The sequence below is a fragment of the Eschrichtius robustus genome, chromosome 1 (assembly GCF_028021215.1).
Source record: "Eschrichtius robustus isolate mEscRob2 chromosome 1, mEscRob2.pri, whole genome shotgun sequence".
Classification (NCBI taxonomy): Eukaryota; Metazoa; Chordata; class Mammalia; order Artiodactyla; family Eschrichtiidae; genus Eschrichtius; species Eschrichtius robustus.
Window position 1 is genome coordinate 12,561,937 of NC_090824.1, and position 27,878 is coordinate 12,589,814.

The 27,878-nt window shown below is 34.7% G+C and overlaps 1 protein-coding gene and 1 pseudogene across 2 annotated transcripts in view; one reads left to right on the plus strand and one right to left on the minus strand.

Annotated features, from left to right (window-relative positions):
* The window catches only part of TC2N (tandem C2 domains, nuclear), a 43,962-nt gene that overhangs the window by 7,480 nt on the left and 8,604 nt on the right, over positions 1-27,878 (plus strand). For both annotated transcript variants that reach the window (XM_068555031.1, XM_068555109.1), the window contains exons 2-9: positions 8,632-8,754; positions 10,113-10,346; positions 16,918-17,085; positions 18,536-18,627; positions 19,848-19,923; positions 20,462-20,562; positions 21,282-21,398; positions 25,409-25,600. In XM_068555031.1, the coding sequence (XP_068411132.1) occupies positions 8,688-8,754; positions 10,113-10,346; positions 16,918-17,085; positions 18,536-18,627; positions 19,848-19,923; positions 20,462-20,562; positions 21,282-21,398; positions 25,409-25,600 (1,047 nt within the window). In that variant the 5' untranslated portion in view covers positions 8,632-8,687. The remainder of the gene's footprint in view (positions 1-8,631; positions 8,755-10,112; positions 10,347-16,917; positions 17,086-18,535; positions 18,628-19,847; positions 19,924-20,461; positions 20,563-21,281; positions 21,399-25,408; positions 25,601-27,878) is intronic.
* LOC137771475 (ribosomal biogenesis factor-like) lies at positions 11,572-12,262 on the minus strand (annotated as a pseudogene).

The following is a 27,878-nucleotide window of genomic DNA, read 5'->3' on the forward strand; positions in this document are numbered from 1 at the left end:
CACCTGTTGATGGACATTTGATAGTTTCTGGCTTTTGGCTTTTGCAAATAGAGTTGCTATGAACACTAATGCACCAGTCTTTGTATGGACATAAGATTTCTTTTTTCTTGAGTAAATACCTAGGAATGAAATGTCTGGATCATAGGGTAGGTGTATGTTTAACTTAAACTGCCAAACTATTTTATATTCCCACCAGTTGAATATGAGAGTTCTACTTGTTCTACGTGCTTGTAAACACTTGGAATGGTCAGTCTTTGCAATTTCATCATTTCTAATAAGTGTGTAGTATTATCTCATTGTAGTTTAAATTTGCATTTCCTTAATGAATAATGGTTTTGAATATGTTTTTATGTACTTTTTATGTACTTTTTTTGCCACTTGGAGAAGTGTCTGTTCAAATCCTTTTAAAATTGTGTTATTTTTCTTTTTATTATTGAGTTGTAATAGTTTTTTTATATTCTGGATATAAGCCCCTTATTGGATGTATGATTTGCACATATTTTCTCCCATACTCTAAGTTGTCTTTTCACTTTTTTTTTTTTAAATTAAAAAAAAAAATTTAAATTTATTTTTTGGCTGCGTTGGGTCTTGGTTGCTGCACGCGGGCTTTCTCTAGTTTTGGCAAGCGGGGCCTACTGTTCATTGCGGTGCACGGGCTTAGTTGCTCTGCGGCATGTGGGATCTTCCCAGACCAGGGCTCACCCTTGCATTGGCAGGCGGATTCTTAACCACTGTGCTACCAGGGAAGCCCGATGGTGTCTTTTGAAGCACAACATTTTTACTTTTGATTAAGTCTAATATATCAAATTTTTCTTTCTTTTTAATAAATTTATTTTATTTATTTATTTTTGGCTGTGTTGGGTCTTCATTGCTGTGCACGGGCTTTCTCTAGTTGTAACGAGCAGAGGCTCCTCTTCGTTGTGGTGCGTGGGCTTCTCCTTGCGGTGGCTTCTCTTGTTGCGGAGCATGGGCTCTAGGCGCAGGGGCTTCAGTAGTTGCAGCATGCGGGCTCAGTAGTTGTGGCTTGTGGGCTTAGTTGCTCCACAGCATGTGGGATCTTCCCAGACCAGGGCTCAAACCTGTGCCCCCTGCATTGGCAGGAGGATTCTCAGTCACTGCACCACCAGGGGAGCCCTCAAATTTTTCTTTCATTGCTTGTGCTTTTGGTGTCTTATCTAAGAAATCATTGCCAAGTTCAAGAAGAATTACTCCTATGTTTTCTTCTAGCAATTTTGTAGTTTTAGCTCTTACATATAGATTTGGATCAATTTTTACTTAGTTTTTGTGTACAGTGTGAGATAGTTGTCCAAATTCTTTTTTTTTTTTTTTTTTGCGTGTGGATATCAGTTGTCCCAGCATCCCTTGTTTGAAAAGACTGTTCGTTTCCCTTTAAAGTTTTTTGGCACCTTTGTAAAAATCAACTGACCATACATGTAAGGATTTATTTCTGGGTTCTCAATTTTATTGCATTGACCTATATGTCTGTCCTTATGGTGATACCAGTCTTGATTACTGTAGCTTTGCAGTAAATTTTCAGGTCAGGAAGTATGACTTGCAACTTTGTTCTTCTTTTTCAAGATTGTTTTGGCTATTCTGTGTCTTTTCCATTTCCATGAGTTTTAGGATTACCTTATCAGTTTCTGTAAAGGAGCTGGAAGGGATTTTTATATGGATTGTGTTGAATCTGTAGACCAGTTTGGGGAGTATTGAAATCTTAACAATATTATGTCTTACAATCCATGACCATGGAACGTCTTTTCATTTATTGATGTCTCCTTTTTTTTTTTTTTTTTTGAAGACTTTATTTTATTTTTTTAAATTTTCTTTATTTTTTTGGCTGTGTTGGATCTTAGTTGCAGCACGCGGGATCTTCATTGAGGCATGCGGGATCTTTATCGTTGCAGTGCGTGGGCTCCTTGTTGCAGTGCGCGGGCTTCTCTCTAGTTGTTGTGTGTGAGTTTTCTCTCTCTAGTTGTGGTGCATGGGCTCCAGGGCACGTGGGCTCTGTAGTTGTGGCGCGTCGGTTCCAGAGTGCATGGGCTCTGTAGTTTGCAGCACGCGGGCTCTCTAGTTGAGGTGTGTGAGTTCAGTAGTTGTGGTGTGTGGGCTTAGTTGCCCTGTGGCATATGGGATCGAACCCACATCCCTTGCATTTGACCAGGTATCGAACCTGCATCCCCAGCATTGGAAGGTGGATTCTTTACCACTGGACCACCGGGGAAGTCCCTATTGATGTCTTCTTTAATATCTTTTAGTAATGTTTTGTAGTTTTCAGTGTACAAGTCTTGCATTTCTTTGTTAAAGTATTCCTAGGTATGTTAGGGTTGTTTTTTGTTTTGTTTTGTTATGTTTTTGCCTGTTATTATGAATGGAATGGATTTCTTAATTTCATTTTTAGGCTGTTCATTGTTAGTATAGAAACATAACTGATTTTGTGTATTGATCTTATATCCTGCTACTGTACTCAACTTGTGTATTACTTCTAGTAGGTTTTTAGTGTATTCCTTTGACTCTTTTTATTTACAAGACCATGTTGGTCTGTAAATAGAGTTTTACACCTTCATTTCCAATATGGATGCCTTTTATATCTTTCTAGTCTAGTTGCCCTGGCTAGAATATCTATTACGTGTTGAACAGAAGTGGTGAGAGTGGATCCTTATCTTTTGCCTGGGTTGAGAGGGAAAGCATTCAGTCTTTTAGCAATTACTATGATGTTAGCAGTAGATTTTTCATAGATGCTCTTTATTATGTTGAGAAGATTCTCTTCTATTCCTAGTTTGCTCAGCTTTTTAAAATCATGAATAAGTGTTGGATTTTCAAATCTTTTTTTGGTATCTATTGAGATGATCATATAGTTTTTGTCCCTTATTCTACAATATAATGTATTATGTGAATTGATTTTCAGATGTTAAACCAATGTTGCAATCCTGGGATAGATCTCACTTGTTTATGATATATAATTCTTTTTATAATTTTCTGGATTCAGTTTGCTAGTATTTTGTTGAGGATTTTTGTGTCTATATTCATGAAGGGTATTCATCCTTTTACTTTTAACTTATTTGTGTGTTTATATTTAAAGTATGTTTAAGTAGCATATACTTGGGCCATGCTTTTTTTTATCCAATCTAACAATCTCTAACTTTTTTTTTTTTAATTAATTAATTTATTTATTTTTGGCTGTGTTGGGTCTTCGTTTCTGTGCGAGGGCTTTCTCTAGTTGTGGCGAGCGGGGTCTACTCTTCATCGCGGTGTGCGGGCCTCTCACTATCGCGGCCTCTCATGTTGCGGAGCACAGGCTCCAGACACGCAGGCTCAGTAGTTGTGGCTCACAGGCCTAGTTGCTCTGCGACATGTGGGATCTTCCCGGACCAGGGCTCGAACCCGTGTCCCCTGCATTGGCAGGCAGATTCTCAACCACTGCGCCACCAGGGAAGCCCCAATCTCTAACTTTTAATTGGCATACGTAGAGCATTCACACTTAGTGTGGTTATTGATATGGTTAGGTTTAAATCAATCATCTTGCTTTTTTTCTGTTCATCCCATCTGTTCTTTGTTTACCCTTTCTTCTTTTTATGCTTTTATATCAATTGAGTATTTTAAAGGTATGATTCCATTTGATCTCCTTTGTTGGCTTATTAATTGCACCTCTGTTTTCTTACTTTAGTGGTTACTATAGAGTTTATAGTACATATTTTTAACTTCCCACAGTCTACCTTCAAATGGTGTTACATATACCGCATCACATCTTCTACAAGGACCTTACAATAGAATACTCTATTCTTCCCTGCTGGCCTTTGTGCTATTGATGTTATGCATTTTACTTTTACATATGCTATAAACCCCACAACACCATGTTGTTATTTTTGTCTAAGCATCAATAATCTTTTATAATAAATCTTACATATTTATCTGTGGTACTCTCAATTCTTTGTGTGTGGGTTTATATTTCATCTGGTATTATTCTTCTACCTGAAGGATGTCCTTGAACACTTCTTGTAGTATGGATCTGCTGGTGGTGCATTCATTCAATTTTTTATGTCCAAAAAACTCTTCTTGTCGCTTCCTTCTTTGAAAGATTTTCTTCAGGTATCAAATTAGATGTTGACAGTTTTTTTTTTTTTTCCTTTCAATACTTTAAAGATTTTTGCTCCACTGTTTCCTTACTTGTATTGTTCCCAATGATAACTATGCTGGTATTATCACTGTTCCTATGTATATAACATGTCTTTTTTTCCCAACTGCTTTTAAGATTTCCTCTTCATCACCGGTTTTGAGCCATGTTAATATGATGTGCCTTGGCATAGTTTTCTTCATACTTCCTGAGCTTAGTGTTTGTTGAGTTTCTTAGACCTGAGCTTTGTAGGTATCATATTTGGAAAATTTTAGTATTATTTCTTCAAATATTTTTCCTGCCTCCCCCCATCTTCATGAATTTCAATTACATGTATATTAGGCTGCTTGAAATTGTCCCATGGGTCACAGATGCTCTTTTCATTTTGTTTTATTCTTTTTCTCTCTGTATTTCATTTTGGGTCTCTTATTACTGTACTTTATTGTTTCTTTTGCAATATCTAATCTGCTATTAATCCCATCCAGTGTATGTTCCATCTCAGACATTATAGTTTTCATCTTTAGAAGTTGGATTTGCATCTTTTTTTGTATCTTCCAAGTTTCTATTTAACTTTTTGAACATATAGAATCACTTATAACTATTTTGATGTCCTTAACTGTTCATTTCATTGCTGTGTTGGTTTCAATAGATTGATTTTTCTCCTCATAATTTTTTCCCCTTCTTTGAATGTCTGGTAATTTTTTATTGGCTGCTACCAGACAATGTAAATTTTACCTTGCATGCTGTATATTTTTAGATTTCTGTAATTATTTTTTACTTTGGGCATAGTTAAGTTTCTTAGAAATAGTTTGATCCTTTTGAGTCTTGATTTTAAGATTTATTAGGTCAGACTAGTCTTTAGTTTAGGGCTATTTATTCCCCACCACTGAGGCAAGACTCTCTGAGTCCTCTACTCAATATCCTGTGTGAGGTTTTTCCAGTTTTGTTGGTGGGGACAGACATTATTACTGACCTTGGTGAGTGTTGTTATGGTCTTTTAACCTTTTCTGGTGGTCTTCCCCCAGTCTTGTGTAGTTTTCTTGCATGCATTCTCTGATCAACACTCTGCTGAATACTTAAGTGGGACCCTCTACTGATGTCTGTGCTTCTCTCTGTGTACACATCTCTACTCTCCAGTAATCCGTGCAAACTCTAGCTCCCTTATTCTTATTTATATAAACTTGTTTCCTTTTATGCATCCCTCTCCCATCTTCTCCAATTCATTTTGGATGACTCAAGGCCGTCAGCTTTGAAAGCTTTACCCCCAGAAGTAGTAATCATTTTTAACCAGTCCTCTCACATTCCCCTCATGATTAATGTTAAGTATTTGCAAGCTTACTGAGGTCAGAAATGTTGTTTGATGAGTATGTTAGGAGTTTTTATATAAGCTAGTTATTATACTTTGTTTCCTTATCTATCAACTACATATTTGCTGAGTTCCTGCAAAATTCCCAGCATCAGACAAGGTTCTGAGTTTTAAGTAGAAAGTGAGTACAACATTGTTTCTGAAAAGTTTTTATTCTAGTAGGGGAGATAGAACAGGTGTCATGAAATGTCATGAAAAATGTAAAACTTTTTTTTTTTAATGCACTAGATGTTTAAAGATGAGAGAAATTAGTATGATCTGGGTGGTCAGGGAATGCATCCTCTAAACTGAGACTGAAAAGGGCCTTTGAAAAATGTATAAATTTAAAAAACCCCAGAAATCAGTTACAAGGTATAATGGAAGAAAAGGTGCCATTTAGCCAAACATTTCATAGGCATACACTAAACAAGAAAAGTTCAAAATTTACGAGGAAAATTGTAAAAAAAACTCCCAAAGATACAAACATAAACTTGACTTGAACAAATTCTGAATAGGAAGAATCAACATCCTAAAGATGTCAGGTTTTTCTAAAATAATTTCTAAATGTAACATGATCCCAATAAAAATATCATCAGATTTTTTTCCTCCTAGGTCTGGACAGGTTATAAAGTTTATTTGTAAGAACAGATAAGCAAGCATAGCTAGTAGAACTTGGAAATTGAAGAACAGTAAGGATGGGAGGCTAGCCCTGCTAGATAATGAAACATATTATAAGCCATAATAATTTTTAAAATGTGGTATTGGTTCAGGAATACAGATCAACTGAATAGAAGATGTAAAACCAAAACCCAATGGTGGGACTTCCCTGGTGGTGCAGTGATTAAGAATCCGCCTGCCAATGCAGGGTACAGGGGTTCGATCCCTGGTCCCAGAAGATCCCACATGCCGTGGAGCAGCTAAGCCTGTGCGCCACAACTACCGAGCCCATGTGCCACAACTACTGAGCCCATGCACCACAACTACTACAGCCCACGCGCCTAGAGCCTGTGCCCCACAACAAGAGAAGCCACTGCAATGAGAAGTATGCACACCACAACGAAGAGTAGTCCCCGATCGCCACAACTAGAGAAAGCCCGAGCACAACAACGAAGACCCAACACAGCCAAAAATAAAATAAATGAATTAATTTATTAAAAACCAAAACCAAAAACCCAATGGCATGTAGAAATTTAGTCTATAATAAAAGCAGCATCCTAAAATCAGTGAAGAAAATAGGAATTTTTAATAAGTGGTGTTTGTGATACTGGGATAGTCAATTGAGAAAAGCTAGGATTGGATTCACTTCTCATACTGTACCAGGATGTACAGTATTCACACACATATATGTATGTATATGTGTATATATGCATATTTGTATATACAATACACACTCCCCCTCCTTTTTTGCATAGCAGAAAGCACCATCATCAAAGTAAATCAATTTCACTAGTAAAGTGAAAAGAGGATGACAAACTGGAATAATGTTTGCCGCTTCCATTATGGACATTGTATTAATCTCTCAAATATATAAAAATCCTCTAAAACTGAGGAAGAAAAGGACCAATAACTTTATAGAAAGATGGGCAAGAGATAATGAACAGTGAGTTCATAGAGACAAATACATATTAGCCTTTATATGAAAAGGTGCCCAACCTGATTTATAATAAGAGGTGCAAATTAAAACAGCACAAGATATAATTCCTTTCCTATCATATTGGCAAAAGTCCAGCACTTTGACAAATATTCTCTTGGTGATAGATACAGGTACTCTCATACATTGCTACTGGGAATGCAGAATAGTACAACTTTAGAGAGAAATTTAGCAATATTAAACAAAATTACACATATATTTACCTTTTGACCCAGTAGTCCTATCTCTAAGAATCTGTCTTACAGATATATACTGGGAAATATCTGAAAATATGTGTGTACAAAGTTACTGTGTCACTGTTTCTAACAGCAAAAGACTGGAAACAATCCAAATTTTGATCTTGATTTGAAGAAAACAACTATAAAAAAATATTTCACCATAGGGGAAATTTGAACATTGGGTAGTTGATTATCTTAAACTTTTTAGATGTGATGATGTTATTACGGTTATGTTAAAAGAAAGTACCTTTTAGAAATACTTGACATTTACAACCCATTACAGTTACTGTTTATTTTGATGCTCAAATTGATCCATGTTTAGCCAGTAGAACCCCTTGGATTTAACTCTTGAGTCCTTCAGCCACATCTTTTAGAGATAATTACTTAAATATTTATGAGTGAGATTATATGATTGGAATATTTTTCAAGATAATCTGAAGGACAGGGTTAATAGAGAGATAAAGATGAATTAAGATTTGCCTTGAGTTGATCATTGTTTAGGTGGTAGGGATTTTGTTATACTATTCTATCTTCTTTTGTATGCATTTGAAATTTCCCATGAAAAATGTACAGGTAGTAGGCATAAATGAAAAGAGTGCATTTGGAACAAAGTCATTGAAGCCAAGGTGGGCAATTGGCTTCTTAAACAATTTTATGTTCCTGGTAAATTTAAAACAGACTCTCTTTATTTCCACTATATCTTATTTGTGGTTTAGTTAGCTGGTGTGTGTGTGTGTGTGTGTGTGTGTGTGTGTGTGAGAGAGAGAGAGAGAGAGAGAGAGAGACAGAGAAAGAGTTTAGAGAGAGAGAGACAGAGACAGAGACAGAGAAAGAGAGTTTAAGATAGATTTTTCTGTTAGTGTAATTCTCAGTATTAAACTAACTCATAAAATATGAAGTTGTTTGTTTATTGGCCCTCATTATAGGGCCTTTGGATTACCAAAAGAATCGATTTGGAGGAAGTGAACATTTTCTCACACTTTCTATAAGTGTCATATTTTCTTGCAAATTTTATTTGGACGTTGATTTAGATATATCAGTCGAAAGAGAAAATTGAGGGTGGAATTTTTTTCAGATTTAACATTAAGGTTGTTCATTTAGTAATTTTTAAGCATGTCATTTTAATAGCTTATAAGGAGCTTAGGTTATATAAAATTGCATAAAGGAACAAAAATCTATTTTGCTCTAAACATTTTTGCTTTGGAGCCCTCATTGTGTCTTAGAAAGACAGATAATGTGATTTATTTAATGATATTTAATGACATTAAGCATGATCATGTTAATTTGTTTTCTATTCTACCAACAGATTAATATTAAAATTGGAAATTTGTATCTTTTGCTGGATATTGGAGATTGAATGTAATGGCAACAGAATTTATAAAGAGTTGCTGCAGAGGATGTTTCTATGGTGGAACAGAAAAGCACGACTGTGAGTTTTGCTTTGTTTTGATTTCAACATTTATTTAATGTTTTCTTTATTTGTGACATTTTGTGATATAAATGTAAATGAGACATGTTTCCTAACTTCACGGGGGAGGCAGAAACATAAATATAAGGCACACTAGCTCAGTATGAAAGTACCTTGGAGCATAGGGGAGAGAGAGATGAATTCAACTCAGGAGACACTCTAGGACATCACCACAAAGAAGATGATCTGTGGTATGGAAGTCGGAAGAGGATTTTAGCAAGCTGAGTGGGAAGAAGGGAGTAAGAGAAGGTGAGGATTAGACATGAGTATTACAGGTGGATGAAATAGTATGGGCAAAAGTAGGGAGAGAAGTATTTCGGGGATAACATACTCTGGCAAATGTTTTAATTTAAATACAGAGAATTTCCAATTTACGAACAATGCATTAAAAAGGGCCTTTCATGAATGAATGAATGACCAATAGAGAAGAGACCTGTAACTTTATCAAGACCCACATTTATCAAGGACTCTGGGAGATTTCGCTTTCTATTGCATGGTTTCCTCAGCTCTTCAGGGTTATGACTGGAACTTTATTTTTCTCTGGCTCTTTCTTATATTTCTTTGTCTAAAGCATAGCTTCTTAGTATGTTTTTGAGTATGAAGGCTTCTTTTTTGCAATAAAACATTTCATAAATTCCAACACAATAGTAGTTGTACTTCCATTCAGTCTATAGACGGTACTAACTGTACATGAAGATTAGCTCTAGGTGTCCCTTACCTCCCCATCCTAAGTCATACAGCTTAGGAATCGCGTATCTTTCAAGATAATGGACAAAATAGGTCATAGAAGCTAGTACAGGGAGAGTCGATATTATTCTAGGGTCAAAGTACATTTTATATTGTGGTTTGGTAAAGATTTTTGTAGACTTCGAGACCTTTAGCTTCTTTTCAAAGTAACTTTTGGTATTTAAGACTGAAATTAACCATTAGTATTGACAACAAGAATTGTTTTGTTGACAATATTTTTATTTAAATGACTAGATTATTACTTATTTGAAAGCATTGTGGAATTAACTACAATATAAACTTGTTTTCCATCTATGGGCTCTTTTGTGGAAATGAGACTCTTTAAAAACTGCTTTTACCATTATGATAAGTTAATATACTTTGGCAGTAGTATATTAACTTCTCAAATATTGGCTAGACAAAATTAATGTAGATTCCAGAGTGCTTGATAGGACCTAAGAGTAGTTTCTGTATCAGCAGTTTCTTTTAAAATGATTAAATAAGTACCAAAGCATGTTAGGTTTAGATTATTATATATAAATCTACATACATATTTGTGATTTTTTTTCTCTTTTCTCTTCTTTTCTACGCAGTATCTGTGGAAAGAGACTTTAAAGCAGCAGTATCAAATAGTCAAAATACTGCTATCTGTAAACCTCCATTGACTTCCGTTTCTGTAAAGCCTCAGGTTGGCTGTACTGAGGATTATTTACTTTCCAAATTACCATCTGATGGCAAAGAAGTACCATTTGTGGTGCCCAGGTTTAAGTTATCTTATATTCAGCCCAGGATGCAAGGAACGCCATCACATTTGGAAGAACTTGAAGGTAAACAGTAAAATGGCAGGATTTAAAAATCAACATGCAGCATTTAAATGCTGTTACTGCTGTTATTTTGCTCTTTTACATATGTAAAGATATAAAATATCTTTTACGTACAAATTTTACATTTCATTTTTTATATGTTCTGCTGTTTCTGTAGAGGAACTTACTGTACAGTGTTTTTGAAGTCCATTATGAAATCTGATCACAATCAACACATTTGTGTGTAGATTTGGCCTTTTTAAAGGAATAACATAATTGTAATATGTCAGTTATTCTTCACACATCTAGAAAGAAAAAAAATAGAGGAATTATTCTGTTTTAGATCAGTAAATACAGGAAGTAGTCTTATTATTTTCTAAAATTTAGTGTAAAGAGAAATAAGGAAACAATGAAGTATTCTTTCTTCCTTCCCTTCTTTCTTTATTATTATACTTCTCAGTCTAAATACACTTCCCAGCCTAAACAGCCACTTGAATGAGGTAGATTCATTGGCTGAATTTTGGCTGATGTTGTAGAGGCCAATGGACTAAGGAAGATAAAAGGGAACAACAGGTAACTCTTGTATTTTAGAAATAGTTCATTTTAGTTCACTGAAACACTGTCATTCACAATGGTTTATTCCCCTCAAAATTTTATAATGAAAAATTTCAAACATACAGAATAGTTGAAAGAACTTAATGGTGAATGCCTGAATATCCACCACATAGATTCTATCATTGACATTTTACTGTTATACTTTATCACATAACTATCTATCCATTTTTCTAACCATTATTAATCCTTTTGAGGGTAAGGGGAGAATGCATTTTCACAGTAAATTGCAGACATCAGTACACTTCCCTCTAAATACTTAAGCATATATATCATTTACTAAAGTTCAGTTGTTTACAGTTTTCTTCTTTTGACATAAACTTTAAACACAATGAACTGCCCAAATTTTAAGCGTGTATTTGTTGAGCTTTGACAAATGGATATACCAATGTAATCCAAACTCCTATCAAGATCTACAGTATTTCTCTAAATATTTTTCCTGCCCCATCCTTTCTCTCTTCTCCTTCTGGGATACCAATTACACATATGTTGGACCTTTTGATATTGTCTTACGTGTCTGTGAGGCTTCTTTTTTTTCCACCTCTTTTTCTCCTCTCTATTCTTTTTATTTTTATTTTTTTGTATAAGACATTTAATTTATTGGTCTTTTTGGGGAATTTGATGCATCACCAGTGTATTATAACTGAGCCATTAATCTTGTAGCTTCATCAACATTAACTGGTTCATTTTCATGATACTGCTGAGGAGTCAGCTGTTTTCTGCAGAAGTTCAAGGGAAAGGCCTTTTGAGAAGCTGCAAGTTCTTTTGTATATCTACAGAAGCTTTATTCACTCGTAACATTTTCTTTTCTTTTTTTTTTTAAAGATTTATTTATTCATTCATTTTATATTTTTTAATTTTTGCTGCATTGGGTCTTCGTTGCCGTGCGTGGGCTTTCTCTACTTGTGGCGAGTAGGGGATACTCTTCACTGTGGTGCGCGGACCTCTCACTGTGGTGGCTTCTCTTGTTGCGGAGCGTGAGCTCTAGGCGCATGGGCTTCAGTACTTGTGGCATGTGGGCTCAGTAGTTGTGGCTTGCGGGCTCTAGAGCACAGGCTCAGTAGTTGTGGCGCACAGGCTTAGTTGTTTCGCGGCATGTGGGATCTTCCCAGACCAGGGCTCGAACCCATGTCCCCTGCATTGGCAGGCGGATTCTTAACCATGGCGCCACCAGGGAAGTCCTGTTAACTTTTTCATCACTCATAATGTTTATCTTCTTAAGATTAGTGGTAACTGGTTTTGCTTTAGTTTCAACCTTTTAAGCTTTTTTGGCTGGCTATGTGGAATACATTCCTGGACTTCTGCCCTCTTAGTTTGTTCTTGGCCATTGTCTCTGATACCCTCGTGCAGCTGCTCAAGTTCCAGGTGACGCCATCTGCATGCCTCTCCTTTCTGTTTTTAAGGCTGGATAATAATTACCTAATTTCAAGTTCACTGTCTCTTTCCTCCATTATTTCCATTCAGCTCTTAAGTCCGTCCAGTGAGTTTTTAATTTTAGATGTATTTTCAGTTGTAATATTTACATTTGGTTCTTTGTTTATAGTTTCTATTTCTTTTCTGTGATTTCTTCCCCCCCCACCACCCCCATTATTGTGAACCTATTTTCTTTTAGGTCTTTAACATCTTTGTCTACTATTCTAATATCTGGGTCATCTAAGTTTGGATTCTCTGGATTGTCTTTTTTTGAGAATGAGTCACATTTTCCTGTTTCTTTGTGTGGAGTAATTTTGGATTGTGTTCTGGATGTTAGATGTTATGTTGTGGAGACTCTGGAACCTGTTACATTACTCCGATGGGTTTTTTTTTTTCCTTCCTTCTCTCCCTCCCTCCCTTCCCTACCTCCCTCCTTCCTTTCCACCCTCCCTCCTCCCTTCCCTCCCTCCCTCCTCCCTTCCCTCCCTTCCTCCCTCCTTCCCTAACTTCAGCAGGCAATTAACTTGGTTGTACTGTGCTGCAGATTCTGTGTCTTTGGTGGCAGCTGCTATCTGAGCTTAGTTTTTTTATACTTAGTTGGAGTCTGTCCCACACATGTGTGGTTCAGGGATCAGCCAGACATTTGAGCAGACTTTTAGTCATAGAATTTGAGGTTTTCTCCTTTCCAAGACTCCCACCTTACTTTCTAGCAGCTGTGGTTGCTCTGAACTCTGCCCTCTGTTCTTCAGGCCAGAAAGACTGTGGGTTTTCTACTGGAATTTTATCCACCCTGCACAGTGCCAATTTTGGCCTGCCCACAGGCTAAAAGTCATTAAAAACAGGTGGCCATTCCCCTTTGTCCCAGAGTCAAGTGCTGTTCAGAATCCTCACTACTTTTGTTCACTCTCTGGTACCTTCAGGGTATTTTGTTTGTTTTGGTTTGGTTTTGGTTTAGAGTTTATTGTAGTTATCTACAGGAGAGTTGGGTCTGGTAGGAGTGATAATTTTTTTTTAAGAAGCAAGGAAAGATGAACCCTGAGCCTGGCCTACCACCCTGTTTTGCACATCAGCAGTGTCTCTCCAAAACAGTTTTTAAAAGTTCTGGCTCACAGGATACCCTGATCAATTGATCTTTCTCTTTCTCTCGCACTTGTTAACAACATTGGGGTTAAACCATATAAATGGTCTTGTAATCTGTTTTATTCATATCATATATTGTGACGCTTTTTAATGGCTCCATAGTACTAAATCATATGGATGTACCATAATTTAGTTAATAAATTCTCTATTTTTAGACATATCGGGTATTTTATGTATTATTTTCATTATCAGAAGATAAGTAAGAAATACCTACCTGGCAAATGTTATAGTTTTCTTTTGTCTTTTTTTTTTTTTCATTGTATCACTAGAAAACAGATTACTTTTTGAGTGAGAAATTGGTTTACACTTAAATTATAGGCTCAATAAAGATCTGGTAAAGCCATCTGATTTTTAGCGTATTGGAGAGAAAATTATTTTATTTAATTAGAGTCAGGAAAGTATTCTTGGTGCCTAATTATGGAAGTCAAACATGTGTATCTTGTATGTTTACATGAATGTGTGAGTGATGGGCTGATATGGAGATTTTGAGAAAGTAGAGCAGACCACTATCAATAATGACTAAAATTATGTTTCAGATGTTTTAAATTTGTTAAGTTGCATTGCTTACTTGCTGATGGATCTGATTATAGCTGCAGCTTACTGCTTTGATAACAGATTGTATTATTAACATTTTACTGTTTGCTTCATCCCATATCTATCTACCTATCCATTAAGAGAATGCATTTTGAATAGATATTGAAATTTTTAATTGGGCTTTTGAGAGGTATAAGCAATTGTGCTACTTTACGTTTCGTTTTATAGCACTGTGATTCTGTAAATTGAGAGAAATGCCTCTTGAACTTTAAAAATGATATCTTTTTAAGGGGAAAATTGGAATTCTTTACTGACTGACTTATAAAGGAAAAATGGAATAAGAATATTCGTTTTTAGGGCTAGCCTAGAAAGGTAGAGAGTCATCTTTGGTGCTACTGCTCTTGACAGTGCTACTCTTATTACCATAAACAGACTTTTGTAGCAGTGTTTATGTGCTGAACGATTTAAGAGTTAGCTTATAAGGTGTACAGGCTCCTTATAAGGCTCTCTGGCATCATACCTCCCTCTTGGCATCCCTCTGCCTTTGTACAGGGCTTGGATTGTACACATAGTTATTTGAACCAGAGTGTGAGGATAAGATCTCACTTCATAACCACATATTTTCGTTTTCTTTTCTGAACTCAGTGTGAAGCCACCTGTTTTATTGTTTAGCTTTTTCAGAAAATATTAGTTTATACTGTGGTTTCTATTTTAAATGGGATAAAAAGAATTAAAAGATGGTGATGATTTAAACATTTAAAAAACTTTGTCTATTTATTATTTCTTTTCTTTTTTTTTTTTTTTAAAGATCTTTTTGATGTGGACCATTTTTAACATCTTTATTGAATTTGTTACAATATTGCTTCTTTTTTTATGTTTTGGTTTTTTGGCCACGAGGCATGTGGGATCTTAGCTCCCCAACCAGGGATCGAAACCTCACCCCCTGCATTGGAAGGCAAAGTCTTAACCACTGGACCACCAGGGAAGTCCCCTATTTATTATTTCTAATGTGAGTCTTTGAAAGGAATTTGATCTATTGTTTTACCCTTTAAAAATTGTGAGATATAATACACATGGAAAAAAGGAACAAAACAGAAATTTACAGCCCAGTGATTTACTACAAGCAAAATACGTGTATGGTCACCACTCAAATAAAGAGAGTGTTACTAGTAAAACAAAAGCTTCCATCTTCCCCCTTTTCAGTCACTCTAGAGTAATCAGAATCCCAGTTGTAATAATCATCACTTTCTTGCTATTTTTACTTTTTACCACCTAAGCACATATCCCTAAATGTTGTGGTTTAGTTTTTTTCTGTTTTCTGACCTTTATATAAATGAAATTATATATTCAATATATATTGTTTTGTTATGGGTTTTTTATATAAATGAAATTACATATACAATATATACTCTTTTGTTATGGGTTCTTTATATAAATGAAATTACATGTTCAGTATATATTCTTTTGTTACGAGTTCTTTCATTCAACATTATGAATGAGTGGTATCTCACTGGAGTTTTAACTTGCATTTCCCTCATGACTTATGAGATTGAACACCAGGTCATGTTTATTGGCTATTTGGATAGCCTCTCTTCTGAGGTACCTGCTAAGTCTTAAGCCAGTTTATATTTGGGCTTGCCTGTCTTTTTCTTACTGGTTTGTGGGAGTTCCTCATATATTATGGATATGAGCCCTTTGTCAGTTATATATGTTGCACATATCTTTTCCCACTCTGTGGGTTACCTTTTCAGTCTCTTAAATAGTCTTTTGACAAATGGGAATTTTCAATTGTAATGTAGTTAGGCTTATTAAAATTGTTTTTATGGTTAATACTATGTTCCATTTAAGAAGTGCTTCCCTGGTCTAAGGCCATGAGAACTTTCTTATAAATTTAATTAAATATAGAAGTTTTATTGGTTTGCCTTTAACATTTAATTTAGATCTACAATCCACATGGAATTTATATTTTGTGAATATGTTTTGTTGGGATGAAGGGTTCTTTTTTTCTATATCAATATCCAATTGTCTTATCACCTTTTATTAATTTTTTTTTTTTTGGCCGCACTGTGTGGCTTGTGGGAACTTCCTCCACCAGGGATTGAACCCGTGCCATGGCAGTGAAAGCCCAGAATCCTAACCACTAGGCCACCAGGGAACTCTTATCACCTTTTAATGAAAAGATCATTCTTTCCCACTGTTATGCAGTGCCACATTGATTATAAATCAAGTGTCCATAAAATGGGTTTCTCTTTCTGAGCCTTCTACTCTGTTCCATTGATCTTATGATTGTTCAAATATTCTATTCTTAATACTGAGTAGAGCAAATCTTTCAGTCTTGTTTTTCTTCTTGAAGATTATTTTTTGGTGTTTCTTTGTTCTTTATGTTTACATATAAATCTTTTTTATTCTTCTTTTCGTTATTTGATTTCTAACTTTATTGCATTGTGGGTATGGAACATACTCTGATTTCAGTCCTTTCAAATTTATTGAGACTTGCTCTGTGTATCTCAGCATGTGGTCAGTTTTTATAAATGTTCTGTCTTTGTGAAAAGAGTGCATCTCCAAAAAAATGATTATCTTTTTACTTAAAAGATGTTCTTTCTGCAGTAGAAAAATAAAGGAAACTCAGGTCACAAAATGTAGAATTGTCTGTAGGGCAAAGAGGAATGCCAGACATTTATCAGACTGTCTTGAGAGCAAGGTTCATGGCTGATTCCTGGGAGAATACTCCACACAGTTAGACCTGAATAAACATCTGCTTATTTTTTTAGATACCAAATGCATGTGATTTAGTATTACCTGAGACATTTTTTTCCCTTTGACTTTGGTACACCAGTTGTTGGCTAATAACTCCAAGAAAAGGGTGTTGTAAAACTTTAGAAACACTTGCTTTCAGGATCTGCCAGAGCATCCTTTGGAGCTAGAAAGGTAGAACTTTCCAGTTCATCTCAGCATGGACCCAGCTATGATGTATATAACCCATTCTATATGTATCAGCACGTGTCACCTGATTTGAGTCGGCGCTTTCCTCCGTGTTCAGAAACAACGAAACGATATGGATCGGGTATGAAAAACTTTTTCCTCTTTGTCTTTTCTCTTTAACAAATGTAGAAATCAAATTAAATCTAAATTCTGGAAGAAATGATTCATCTTATGAAAAACAATTTAAAAATAAAAAGAAAAGCAGGCTTCAGAAGTGATATGATAAACATCATAACTTCTCTGTGGTTTATATCTAATGTAAAAATGAAAGATTAATGAGTTATGTATATTGGTAGTTCCAAGTTCCATTTTGTCCTTTTTCGAAAGAAATTTTATTTTTAGATTTTGCACATATCTTATATAACATCTATCCATTCATATTCTACAACAAGTATTTACTAGCTCTATTTATTTTCTGCTCTATTCAGTGAAAATGATGAATTTAGAAACTAATGATGAGATTAGAAATGTAAAGAAAGAAAATAGAAGATGCCTAAATGATTACCAATCTTCGTTAGTTTAATATTTGAAACTATCAATTATAGACTGTACGTATCTGATGCACAAAATTTTCACTGATATTCAGGAAAAATATATAGCTATCTCAACCACTGAATTCAGGCTGAGGTACTGAAATAAAGTAGAAATACTTATTTAAATATGTATTTCAGCACTGTGCTAGACTATACAATTATTATACAGAATTCCATTCTTCAAGGATCTTATAGTTTAGGAAGGAAACTACATATACAGACTAGAAATATAACAGTACATGGAATTCAATATTGTAATAAGTGCTCATTAAATAGTTGAATTGCATTTAGTACAGAGGACTTACATCCTCTTAGATTATTCTTCTGGGATGAAGAATTGGATAATGTAAGCAAAAAGAATGAACTTTTCCTGCTTGATATTTGATGTGGATGTGAAAATGTGTTGTTTGATTTGTGTTGGTTTCTGTTTCAAACAAAAGTAAAATAATTGAAAAGCAATTTTTAAACTTGATTAGAAGGCTTTGTCTCTTAAGTAGATTTGCATATAATATTCATGCTATATTTCCTATAGAGATTTAGTTCATGGTAATTAAGTAGAATTAAGTGTTTCTCCTTTTTTTTAATGTGTGTGTTTTTTTAAAATTTATTTATTTATTGTTTATTTTTGGCTGTGTTGGGTCTTCGTTGCTGTGCGCGGGCTTTCTCTAGTTGCGGCGAGTGGGGGCTCCTCTTCGTTGCGGTGTGTGGGCTTCTCATTACGGTGTCTTCTTTTTGTTGCGGAGCACGGGCTCTAGGCACATGGGCTTCAGTAGTTGTGCCACACAGGCTCAGTAGTTCTGGCTTGCGGGCTCTAGAGTGCAGGCTCAGTAGTTATGGCGCATGGGCTTAGTTGCTCTGCGGCATGTGGGATCCTCCTGGACCAGGGCTCGAACCCGTGTCCCTTGCGTTGACAGGCGGATTCTTAACCACTGCGCCTCCAGGGAAGTCCCTCTTCTTCTTTACTATAAAAATAAGTAATTTTCTCATGTCCCTTTGTAGTTTGTGACTTAAGGACTAATAGACTTCCCAATTCCCCTGGACTAAGCAAGTCTATGTTTGATCTTACAAGTTCATCTCAGCAGTTCATTCAGGTAAATTATTTATATGAATTTAATTATATGCAGTAATTTATTTTCAAGCTAAAAATTCAGAAATGTGTGAATTACATTAGGAACAACATGTTATGTATCTTTTGTAGATGTATCAATCCTAATAGCTAAAGAATAAACGCTTGGCATTTCCCATGTGCGTTATTTCAGGAAGCTCTCAGTTGAATACTAAAAGGCAATAGTTTTTCTCTTGTTCTTTTATGAATCTTACTTTTCTCATGGTATGTAATGAGGCAGTCTTGAGGCAGTTGGAATTTAAAATGGTATACTTAAAAGTGCTTATTGATTTGACTTTCCTTATTGAACATAACTACCTAGTTAGTAAAAATTAGTATTTCTATTGAGATGTAGAACTTTAATTATTCATTAATATTAACACAGTGTTCTCCTATTTTTTGAAATAGAATTGAGTTTTTTGATGTTTAAAAAATGTTTTTTTAAAATAAAGTAAACTGTGATTATTATTTAAAAAGCAGAAAACAGAGTTAAGCAAGGTAAAAAGACAAATCACCTATGTTCCTATAACTGAGAATAAAAGTGCTATGAAAATATTGTTATATGTACCTGTGGACATTTTTCCATGTGAATGTATATGCATACATTTAAATGGAAATGTATTCTTAATAATCCTCAGTTGAGTTAATTTTTTGCAGAATTAATTCTTTATAGCACCATTTTTTTTTACCGTGCATCAGAATTGTTTGAAGAGCATGTTAAAATACAGATTGCCAGGCCTCACCCCCAGAGCTTTTGATTCAATAGCTCTGCATCAGGGCCTGAGTTTGTATTTCTAGCAAGTTCCCAGGTGATGCTGGTACTGCTGGCCCTGGGGACTATGCTTTGATAACTGCTGCTTTATAGGTTTTTAGGTAACAGGGCACTTCCAAATATATTCTGATTTTCATTAGTATTTGCAAGTATGACATATAAACAGTAATCTCTTCCTCCTTATTACAAAACCAAACCAAAAAAAGCAAAGGCTTTCCCATATATTACCTAGTAAGATGTTTACTATTTTCCTGGTAACACACACACAGAAAACCTTTTCCCCCTTTACTATCTAAAAGTGAAAAATTCTGACCAGTAACACTGTCAGAATGATTAGCACTCAGTTTGATACTAGGGTGGGTATTGGGGCATCAGTTTCAGAATCCTTAAAGTCTGATATGCAACATCTGACTAAAGAAGAATTTTATTTGTAGAGACATGATTCATTGTCCAGTATGCCCAGTAGTTCTTCTTCAAGGAAAAATTCTCAGGGGAGTAACAGAAGCCTGGGTAAGGAATAAAGTATTCTACTTTTATATTCTTAAGGGAATTATTTCTACCCAATAGTATTTTGAATGTAGTTATGATAAGGTTAAAAAAAATCTAGATGATTATGTCTGTGTTGTCAGTGTTATCTGCATATGAATACTCAGATCAGATGGTCCATTTTTTAGTGTTCAGGCATAAAGGCATCTTTAAAATTAAATATCTTTCGTTTGTTTTAAAGTATGTTAGTGACAGAATTTCCAGAAGCATACAATATTAAGGCCATATCAGTGTTATTTGGGAAAGTTTTTCTTAGTTTTAACTTAAATTCTTCAGGTTATAATTGGGTTAAGTTTTTAAGCCAGGTACTTTTTATAGTATATCTTCCCCCAGCACTTCAATAAAAGCATTGAAGTGTGATTTTTGTCTTAATAAATTGACAACTTTAAAAAGTAATTAGAGCAGTTTTCAGTTGTGCTCTTAAAATTGGGTTGTATCAAAGCTCAGTTGGATTGGAAGGATTGCATAGTAATTCAACCATCTTTGTTCTTCTACAATTCAGATACAATTACTCTATCAGGAGATGAAAGAGATTTGGGGAGATTAAATGTGAAAATGTTTTATAATTCTTCAGTAGAGCAGATCTGGATCACAGTTTTACAGGTAAGTTAATACAGTTAATACAAACTTTTCTTACATAATTGAATATTTAGACTATAAATTATAAGCATCTACTGTTGCTCTCTTCTAGGGAATGGGTCAATACCTTCTTTGGAATTTAGGGTTCTATAGTATTTTACAGAAAATAGTATTTAATAAAGAATCTAAAGAAAATATAGATATGATGGAAATATGTTTGCTTTTAACCTCAAGAAGGAAATTGATATGATATCTAAAACATTGTCAGATTATTTTAATGTAGATGAAACAGAAGATCTCAGTAGACTAAAGTTTACTTTTATAGTTTTTTTATAAATTTATTTACTTGTTATTTTTGGCTACGTTGGGTCTTCGTTGCTATGCACAAGCTTTCTGTAGTTGCAGCGAGCGGGGGCCACTCTTCATTGTGGTGCGTGGGCTGCTCGTTGTGGGGGCTTCTCTTGTTGCGGAGCATGGGCTCTAGGCATGCTGGCTTCAGTAGTTGCAGCACGCGGGCTCAGTAGTTGTGGCTCACGGGCTTAGTTACTCCGCAGCATGTGGGATCTTCCCGACCAGAGCTCGAACCCATGTCCCCTGTATTGGCAGGCGGATTCTCAACCACTGTGCCACCAGGGAAGCCCTATAGTTTTTATTTAAGTCATTAACTCAAGAAATGTATCAAATATTTGTATTGTCAGAGTCCTTTGTAAAGCTCAAACTGTATTTTTATTTTATCTTTTTAGTGCAGAGATTTAAGTTGGCCCTCTAGTTACGGAGATAATCCTACTATTTCTGTAAAAGGGATACTAACATTGCCCAAACCAGTACATTTCAAATCTTCAGTCAAGGAAGGCTCTAATGTAAGTGTTTGTGTTTGAATATCTTTTTATGTTTTTCTCCTATTTGTCACTTTAACCCATGTAAAGAATTGGAATAAGAAAGTGTTTTATTTTTGGGAAACTACAAATTATGTACCCCTTGCTTTTTTAAAGACCGTTTTGAGCTTCAGAAATACTTGATATTTCGTTGTCCAATATTAAGATGCATTTATTTATTTTTTAAAAAAATTTTTATTTATTTATTTATTTATTTATTTATTTATGGCTGTGTTGGGTCTTCGTTTCTGTGCGAGGGCTTTCTCCAGTTGCGGCAAGTGGGGGCCACTCTTCATCGCAGTGCGTGGGCCTCTCACCATCGCGGCCTCTCTTGTTGCGGAGCACAGGCTCCAGACGCGCAGGCTCAGTAACTGTGGCTCACGGGCCTAGTTGCTCTGCAGCATGTGGGATCTTCCCAGACCAGGGCTCGAACCCGTGTCCCCTGCATTGGCAGGCAGATTCTCAACCACTGTGCCACCAAGGAAGCCCCCATTTATTTATTTTTTTAACATCTTTATTGGAGTATATTTGCTTTACAGTAGTGTGTTAGTTTCTGCTTTATAACAAAGTGAATCAGTTATACATATACATATGTTCCCATATCTCTTCCCTCTTGCGTCTCCCTCCCTCCCACCCTCCCTATCCCACCCCTCTAAGTGGTCACAAAGCACCGAGCTGATCTCCCTGTGCTATGCGGCTGCTTCCCACTAGCTATCTATTTTACATTTGGTAGTGTATATACGTCCATGCCACTCTCTCACTTTGTCACAGCTTACCCTTCCCCCTCCCCATATCCTCAAGTCCATTCTCTAGTAGGTCTGTGTCTTTATTCCCGTCTTGCCCCTAGGTTCTTCATGACCATTTTTTTTTTCTCAGATTCCATATATATGTGTTAGCATACGGTATTTGTTTTTCTCTTTCTGACTTACTTCACTCTGTATGACAGACTCTAGGTCCATCCCCCTCACTACCAGTAACTCAATTTCGTTTCTTTTTATGGCTGAGTAATATTCCATTGTATATAAAAAGAACATCTTAATCACTAAAATATATAGAAGATGAGTAATATCTAATGAAACTATTTACTTTTCTTGTATTTACTTTTCTTATATAAATATATGTGTCTATATTTTCATCCTCTCTCCCCCCACTCCACTTTTGCTTTGAGAAATAATTGCATGATTACAATTAATTTCTTTTAAATACTTTCAATGATCGTAACCAGAAGACTTATGATCCTGAATTTGTTTTATAGATTCTAGATTTCACTTTAAATATATCTTCATTTTTGTCTTCTGATATGGGTTGGATGGTTAGTGTTTTTCCATACAAATGAAACTTCTACAAGAGCATATCATTTAAAAATAAGGTAATTCAAATGACTAATAAACATGAAAAAAATTTACTCTCACTAGTATTCATAGATATACAAATTTAAATTACATATTGCTTTCTCTTTTCTTTCTTTTTTTGCTTATTAAAATTAGGAAAATTTTTCAAGCACTCTAGACCATAACACTTTCTGGAAATTATTTTGGCAATATACATTAAAACTTTAAAATAAGATTACACTAAGAGAAGTAAGTCAGAAGGAGAAAGACAAATATCATATGATATCACTTATATGTGGAATCTAAAATATGATACAAATGAAATTATTTACAAAACAGAAATGGACTCACAGACAGAAAACAAACTTACGGTTACCAAAAGGGAAAGGGGTTGTGGGAGGGATAAATTAGGAGTTTGGGATTAGCAGATACAAACACTATATATAAAATAGATAAACAACAAGTTCCTACTGTTGTATAGCACAGGGAACTATATTCAACATCCTGTAATAAACCATAATGGAAAAGAATATGAAAAAGAATATATATATTTATAACTGAATCACTTTGCTGTACATCAGAAACTAATACAACATTGTGAATCAACTATACTTCAATAAATGATTTTTTTTAAAAAGAAAAAAACCTTAAAATATTTATACTTTTTAACATAGTGTTTCTACTTGGAATCTACTTCATGGCAATAATCTAAGATGCAAACAAAATATATATAAAGTATTCTTGGCAGTTTTGTTCATAGAGGAAAAGTTGGAAACTATCTAAATGTTTCCCATAGGGGAATGGTTGAGAAAACTCTTGGTATATCATGTATTTGTGTATTTGTTTCCTGTGGGTGCTGTTAACAAAGTAACACAAACTGGGTAGCTTAGAACAACAAATATTTCTCTCTCACAGTTTCAGAGGAAGTCTGAAATCAAGGTGTCAGCCGTGTTGGTTCCTTCTCTGAAGGAGAATCTGTTCCGTCTCTTCTATGCCTCTCTCCTAGCTTCTGGTGATGGCCAGCAATCCCTGTCATTCCTTGGCTTCACTCTAATCATTGGCTTTCATTTTCACATGGCCACGTGTCTTTCATCTCCATGTGTCTCTGTGTCTTCACATGGCTATCTTCTTACAAGGACGCCAGTTATATTGGATTAGAGGTCTGCTTACTCCAGTATAACCTTATCTTAATTTCACAAATTACATCTTCAATGACCCTATTTCCAAATAAGGCCACATTCTGAGTTAGCGGGGGTTAGGACTTCAAGACATCTTTTTTGGGGGGAGACACAATTCAAACCATAACACCATGTGATAGAATACTAGGCAGCCATAAAAAATAATGTTTAGGAAGAGTTTTTAAGGACATGGAAAAATGTTCTTAATAAGTGAAAAAGCAGTAATCAAAATTTATGTGTAAATATTAGGATCTCACTTTATAAAAATATGCACTGTAGAAAGTCGAGATGGAAATAAATCTTAACTCTGGTTTTAATCCTGATACTCACAGATGAATACTTACTGAATTAAACACTTTCACTTTTTGATTTTCAAATAAAACTAAGCTAACTTAGGAAAAGTTAGGGGAAAATGTTCTCATATTAAAACTTGCATGGAATCGTTTAAAATTTATTATTTATCAAGTTGTTTAGGAGTCCCCTTTTATGGCAAAATGTAAACCAGCACACTTACTTCATTTGTAAGCTCACTGCATCTGAGTTTAAAAATTAAACATTTTATGCATACTGTATTATTGATGTGATCTATGGCTTGAGATTGAAAGGAAAAGAAAGCTCAGGTGGTAGGGAGGATCTGAGAAACACAATTCTGACTACACAGACATAAGTGATTACCGTAAAAGTGAACATTTGGGCACAGTATCTAAAATATTGATGTTAGGAAGTTTATAAGCAAAAAACAGTCTATAGTGTCAAGAAGATGTTAGGTCACAGTAAGCCAAGGTTTTAAAAATATTAAAAGTAATAAAAAGAACATTTGAAAATAGTCTGGGCATGGAAAACACTGACTTGCTGCCTGGAGTGGAAGATTATGAGAGAAGGTAGAACTTGGAACTTACATTTCCCTTTGTCTTCTCTATCAAGGATATCGATTTTCAGATAGGAAAGAGTGGAACAAACATCACTAAAAGATAAAATGAACCCCAAATTAGATGGGAAGAACATTAGAATAAGAAGAGCTCCTTTAAAGAAATAATTCAAGTCTCTTATTAATGTGAACAAATTAGATTTTGCATACTGTGAGAGCTTGCATGAGATTCTTGAAGTACTCTCATTAACTGTTGAAGAAGTGTGGTGAATAGCAGGAATGATACTCCAGAACCAAAGATGAAGAGCAACCTAATTTTGAAAAGGGAAAAAGCTGTATTCTGGTGAACTTGGTGTTGATATTAACTAAATTCATGACTAAGTAATTAAAAGGATTTGTGAAATTAAGAAGGGCAGTATCCAGAATAAATTTTGGAAAAGCAAGTCATGGCCATTCTCATTTTCATTTTCATTAAAAAATATTTTTTGTTATTGTAAAAACATTAAATTTGCCTTTCCTAGGTTATAAATGTTATTTTTGTTTATTTTGTATTGGTATATGACCCTTTTTTCAGTCATTCTATTAACATATTTTATATTTTCTTGATTTTTATTTTAGACTATTGAATTTATGGAAACGTTTGTATTTGCTATTAAACTGCACAGTCTACAAACTGTAAGACTTGTATTTAAGATTCAAACGCAAACTCCTAGGAAGAAAACTATTGGAGAATGCTCACTATCACTCAGAACTCTTAGCACACAGGAAATGGATTACTCTTTGGATATATCACCACCTTCAAAAATTTCTGTAAGTGATATAATATGTAAAGTATTTCACACTTTTAGAATTATTTAGTGGATGAATTTTTTTTGTTGGAGTATAATTTGAAAACTAGAATATATTAAAGGATCAGGAAGGCTCTCAAGAAGCAATAGTAACATAAATGTAATGTAAAAAAGTTGTAATTATGTCATTATTTAATAAATTTTTAAAAAGTTGATAAAATGTTAACAGAGCCCCTTTTCTTTCTCCGTTGGAAAATAACGTTAGGGTTACTTTCTCCTAGTACATGTTTAGTTAATGTTTCATACTTCAATGTAATAACCCTAAGTGTGAATAATTTTAAATAATTTTTAAATTTTTTAGTTTTTTTTTTTAGTAGCTGATAACTTAGGAAAAGCAAGACAGAATCAATAAACTCCAAACTCAATGAGAGATTGCCTTGAAATAGATTAGGAAAGTTTTAATCATGAGTAAGCACCATGTCCATAAATTGGGTAGAATGGAGGATCTTACAGTTGGTGTCTTTTTGTAAAGAACTTCGTTATCTATAGTGCTGATTGATTTTTGAGACCCAGTAGTTGCTTCTTTCAACTAGCCAGCTGAACACTGTTTAAGTTGTTTAGAAATTCCTAATGATTTAATTATGTAGTTTTTGTGTCAGGATAATATATATAGAGAAATCAGTCATAACGCTTTATAAGGTTGAACTTATATGTGATTTTAAATTTACATAGGATTTATATTTTACCTACTTTCAAAAATATTTAAGGTGCTTGAAGTGGTTCTTAACCTGGCTACACGTTAGAATCACCTGGAGAGCTTTAAAAAGAAGCCCACACTTAAACCATTAAATCAGAATTTGGGGAGGAGTGAGCCAGAGGCATCTGTAATTTTCAGAAGCTACTCAGGTGATTCTAATGTGTAGCCTGGCTTGAGAACCACTGAATTGAGGGGAAATTAGGGATTAAAAAGTAAAGAACGAAAGATTAATCAAGAAGAATTGAAAAATCTTGTTATTTCTTGTCTATTATTTTCTGTCTCCATACCAAATGTGTTTTCTTTATAGCATTTATTATAACTTAGAATTATTTAAGTTACTTGTTTTAAAAAAAAACAAGGCTTGAGCTTCCATCTTTTTTCTTCATATTTTACTGTGCCCGTAGTAAGGGCCCGTCATATTCCTGGCATTGAATATTTGTATGTAGGTTGATATGAAAGAATAAATGATGAATGAAAGCATGCTAAATTAGATTGTTATTTTCTGTTAAAGTATAGCAAATTTGTTTTCTAACTGTGACAGGAGTTTATCACTTACATCTTTGTTTATCATTTACATCTACTACTAGCTTAGTAGACAGTAATCTGTAACCATATTTTACAAAAGGCACATATTACTATTTAAATGGATAATTCATAGATTAAATCTTTTTTTTTTAATATTATTATAACACAGCATTTTATTATGATTGCATTTCTGACTCCTCCAATAGCCTTGAGATTTTCTAGGGCAGTAATCTGCCTCATGGGTGTTCTGGGTCTTTTTAATAGATTAAATCTTTAAAAATTAGTAGAGTATAGTAGAAGATAACTCAGCAAATGTATTTTCTGGGGAATTGAGACACTATAATCTTAATCTGCCTTGGAGAATCTGAATGAATGATTATGGCACAGTTTCTACAAAATTATATTTTGCATATCAGATGTTTTATAAACATTTGTCTATCTGTTGTATGCCACATGCTAGGGATACAAAGATTGATGACTTGAAAGAACGGCTTTCAGGCTATATTGGACCAGTGAATTTATATTACTGAGTGTGAATGTTTCTTATTATTGGCTAAAAGCAAGAATAGTATGCTTTGTTTCCTGTGTTGAGGAGGAAAATTGATATTCTAATTGTGACATTGAAAGAGCCAGACTTACATACCCATCCTTCACACTGACAACTGTTTTATCATGAACAGCAGAATTTTCATATAGAGCTAATAATTTCCTGAGTACAGAGTTTTTGACCTTAACAACTAGCTGACAACTCAAATTTCTGTGTTGAATAATGTGGAAGACATAAGGTTTCCCTGAAGAAATAGCTGATATTTGAAGAAACTTAGCATATGACTGACTTGGTCCTAAGTGATTTAATGCTCACACCGAACTTATGAGCTTGCTGCTCTTGTCATCCCTATTGTGGAGACCAAGACCTTGAAGCACTTGCCTGAGTTCATATAGCCTTTTGTTGGGGAATCAGGATTTGAACTGAGGTATTCTGATTCCACAGCCAGCTCTCTTTACCGTGTCGAAGAAA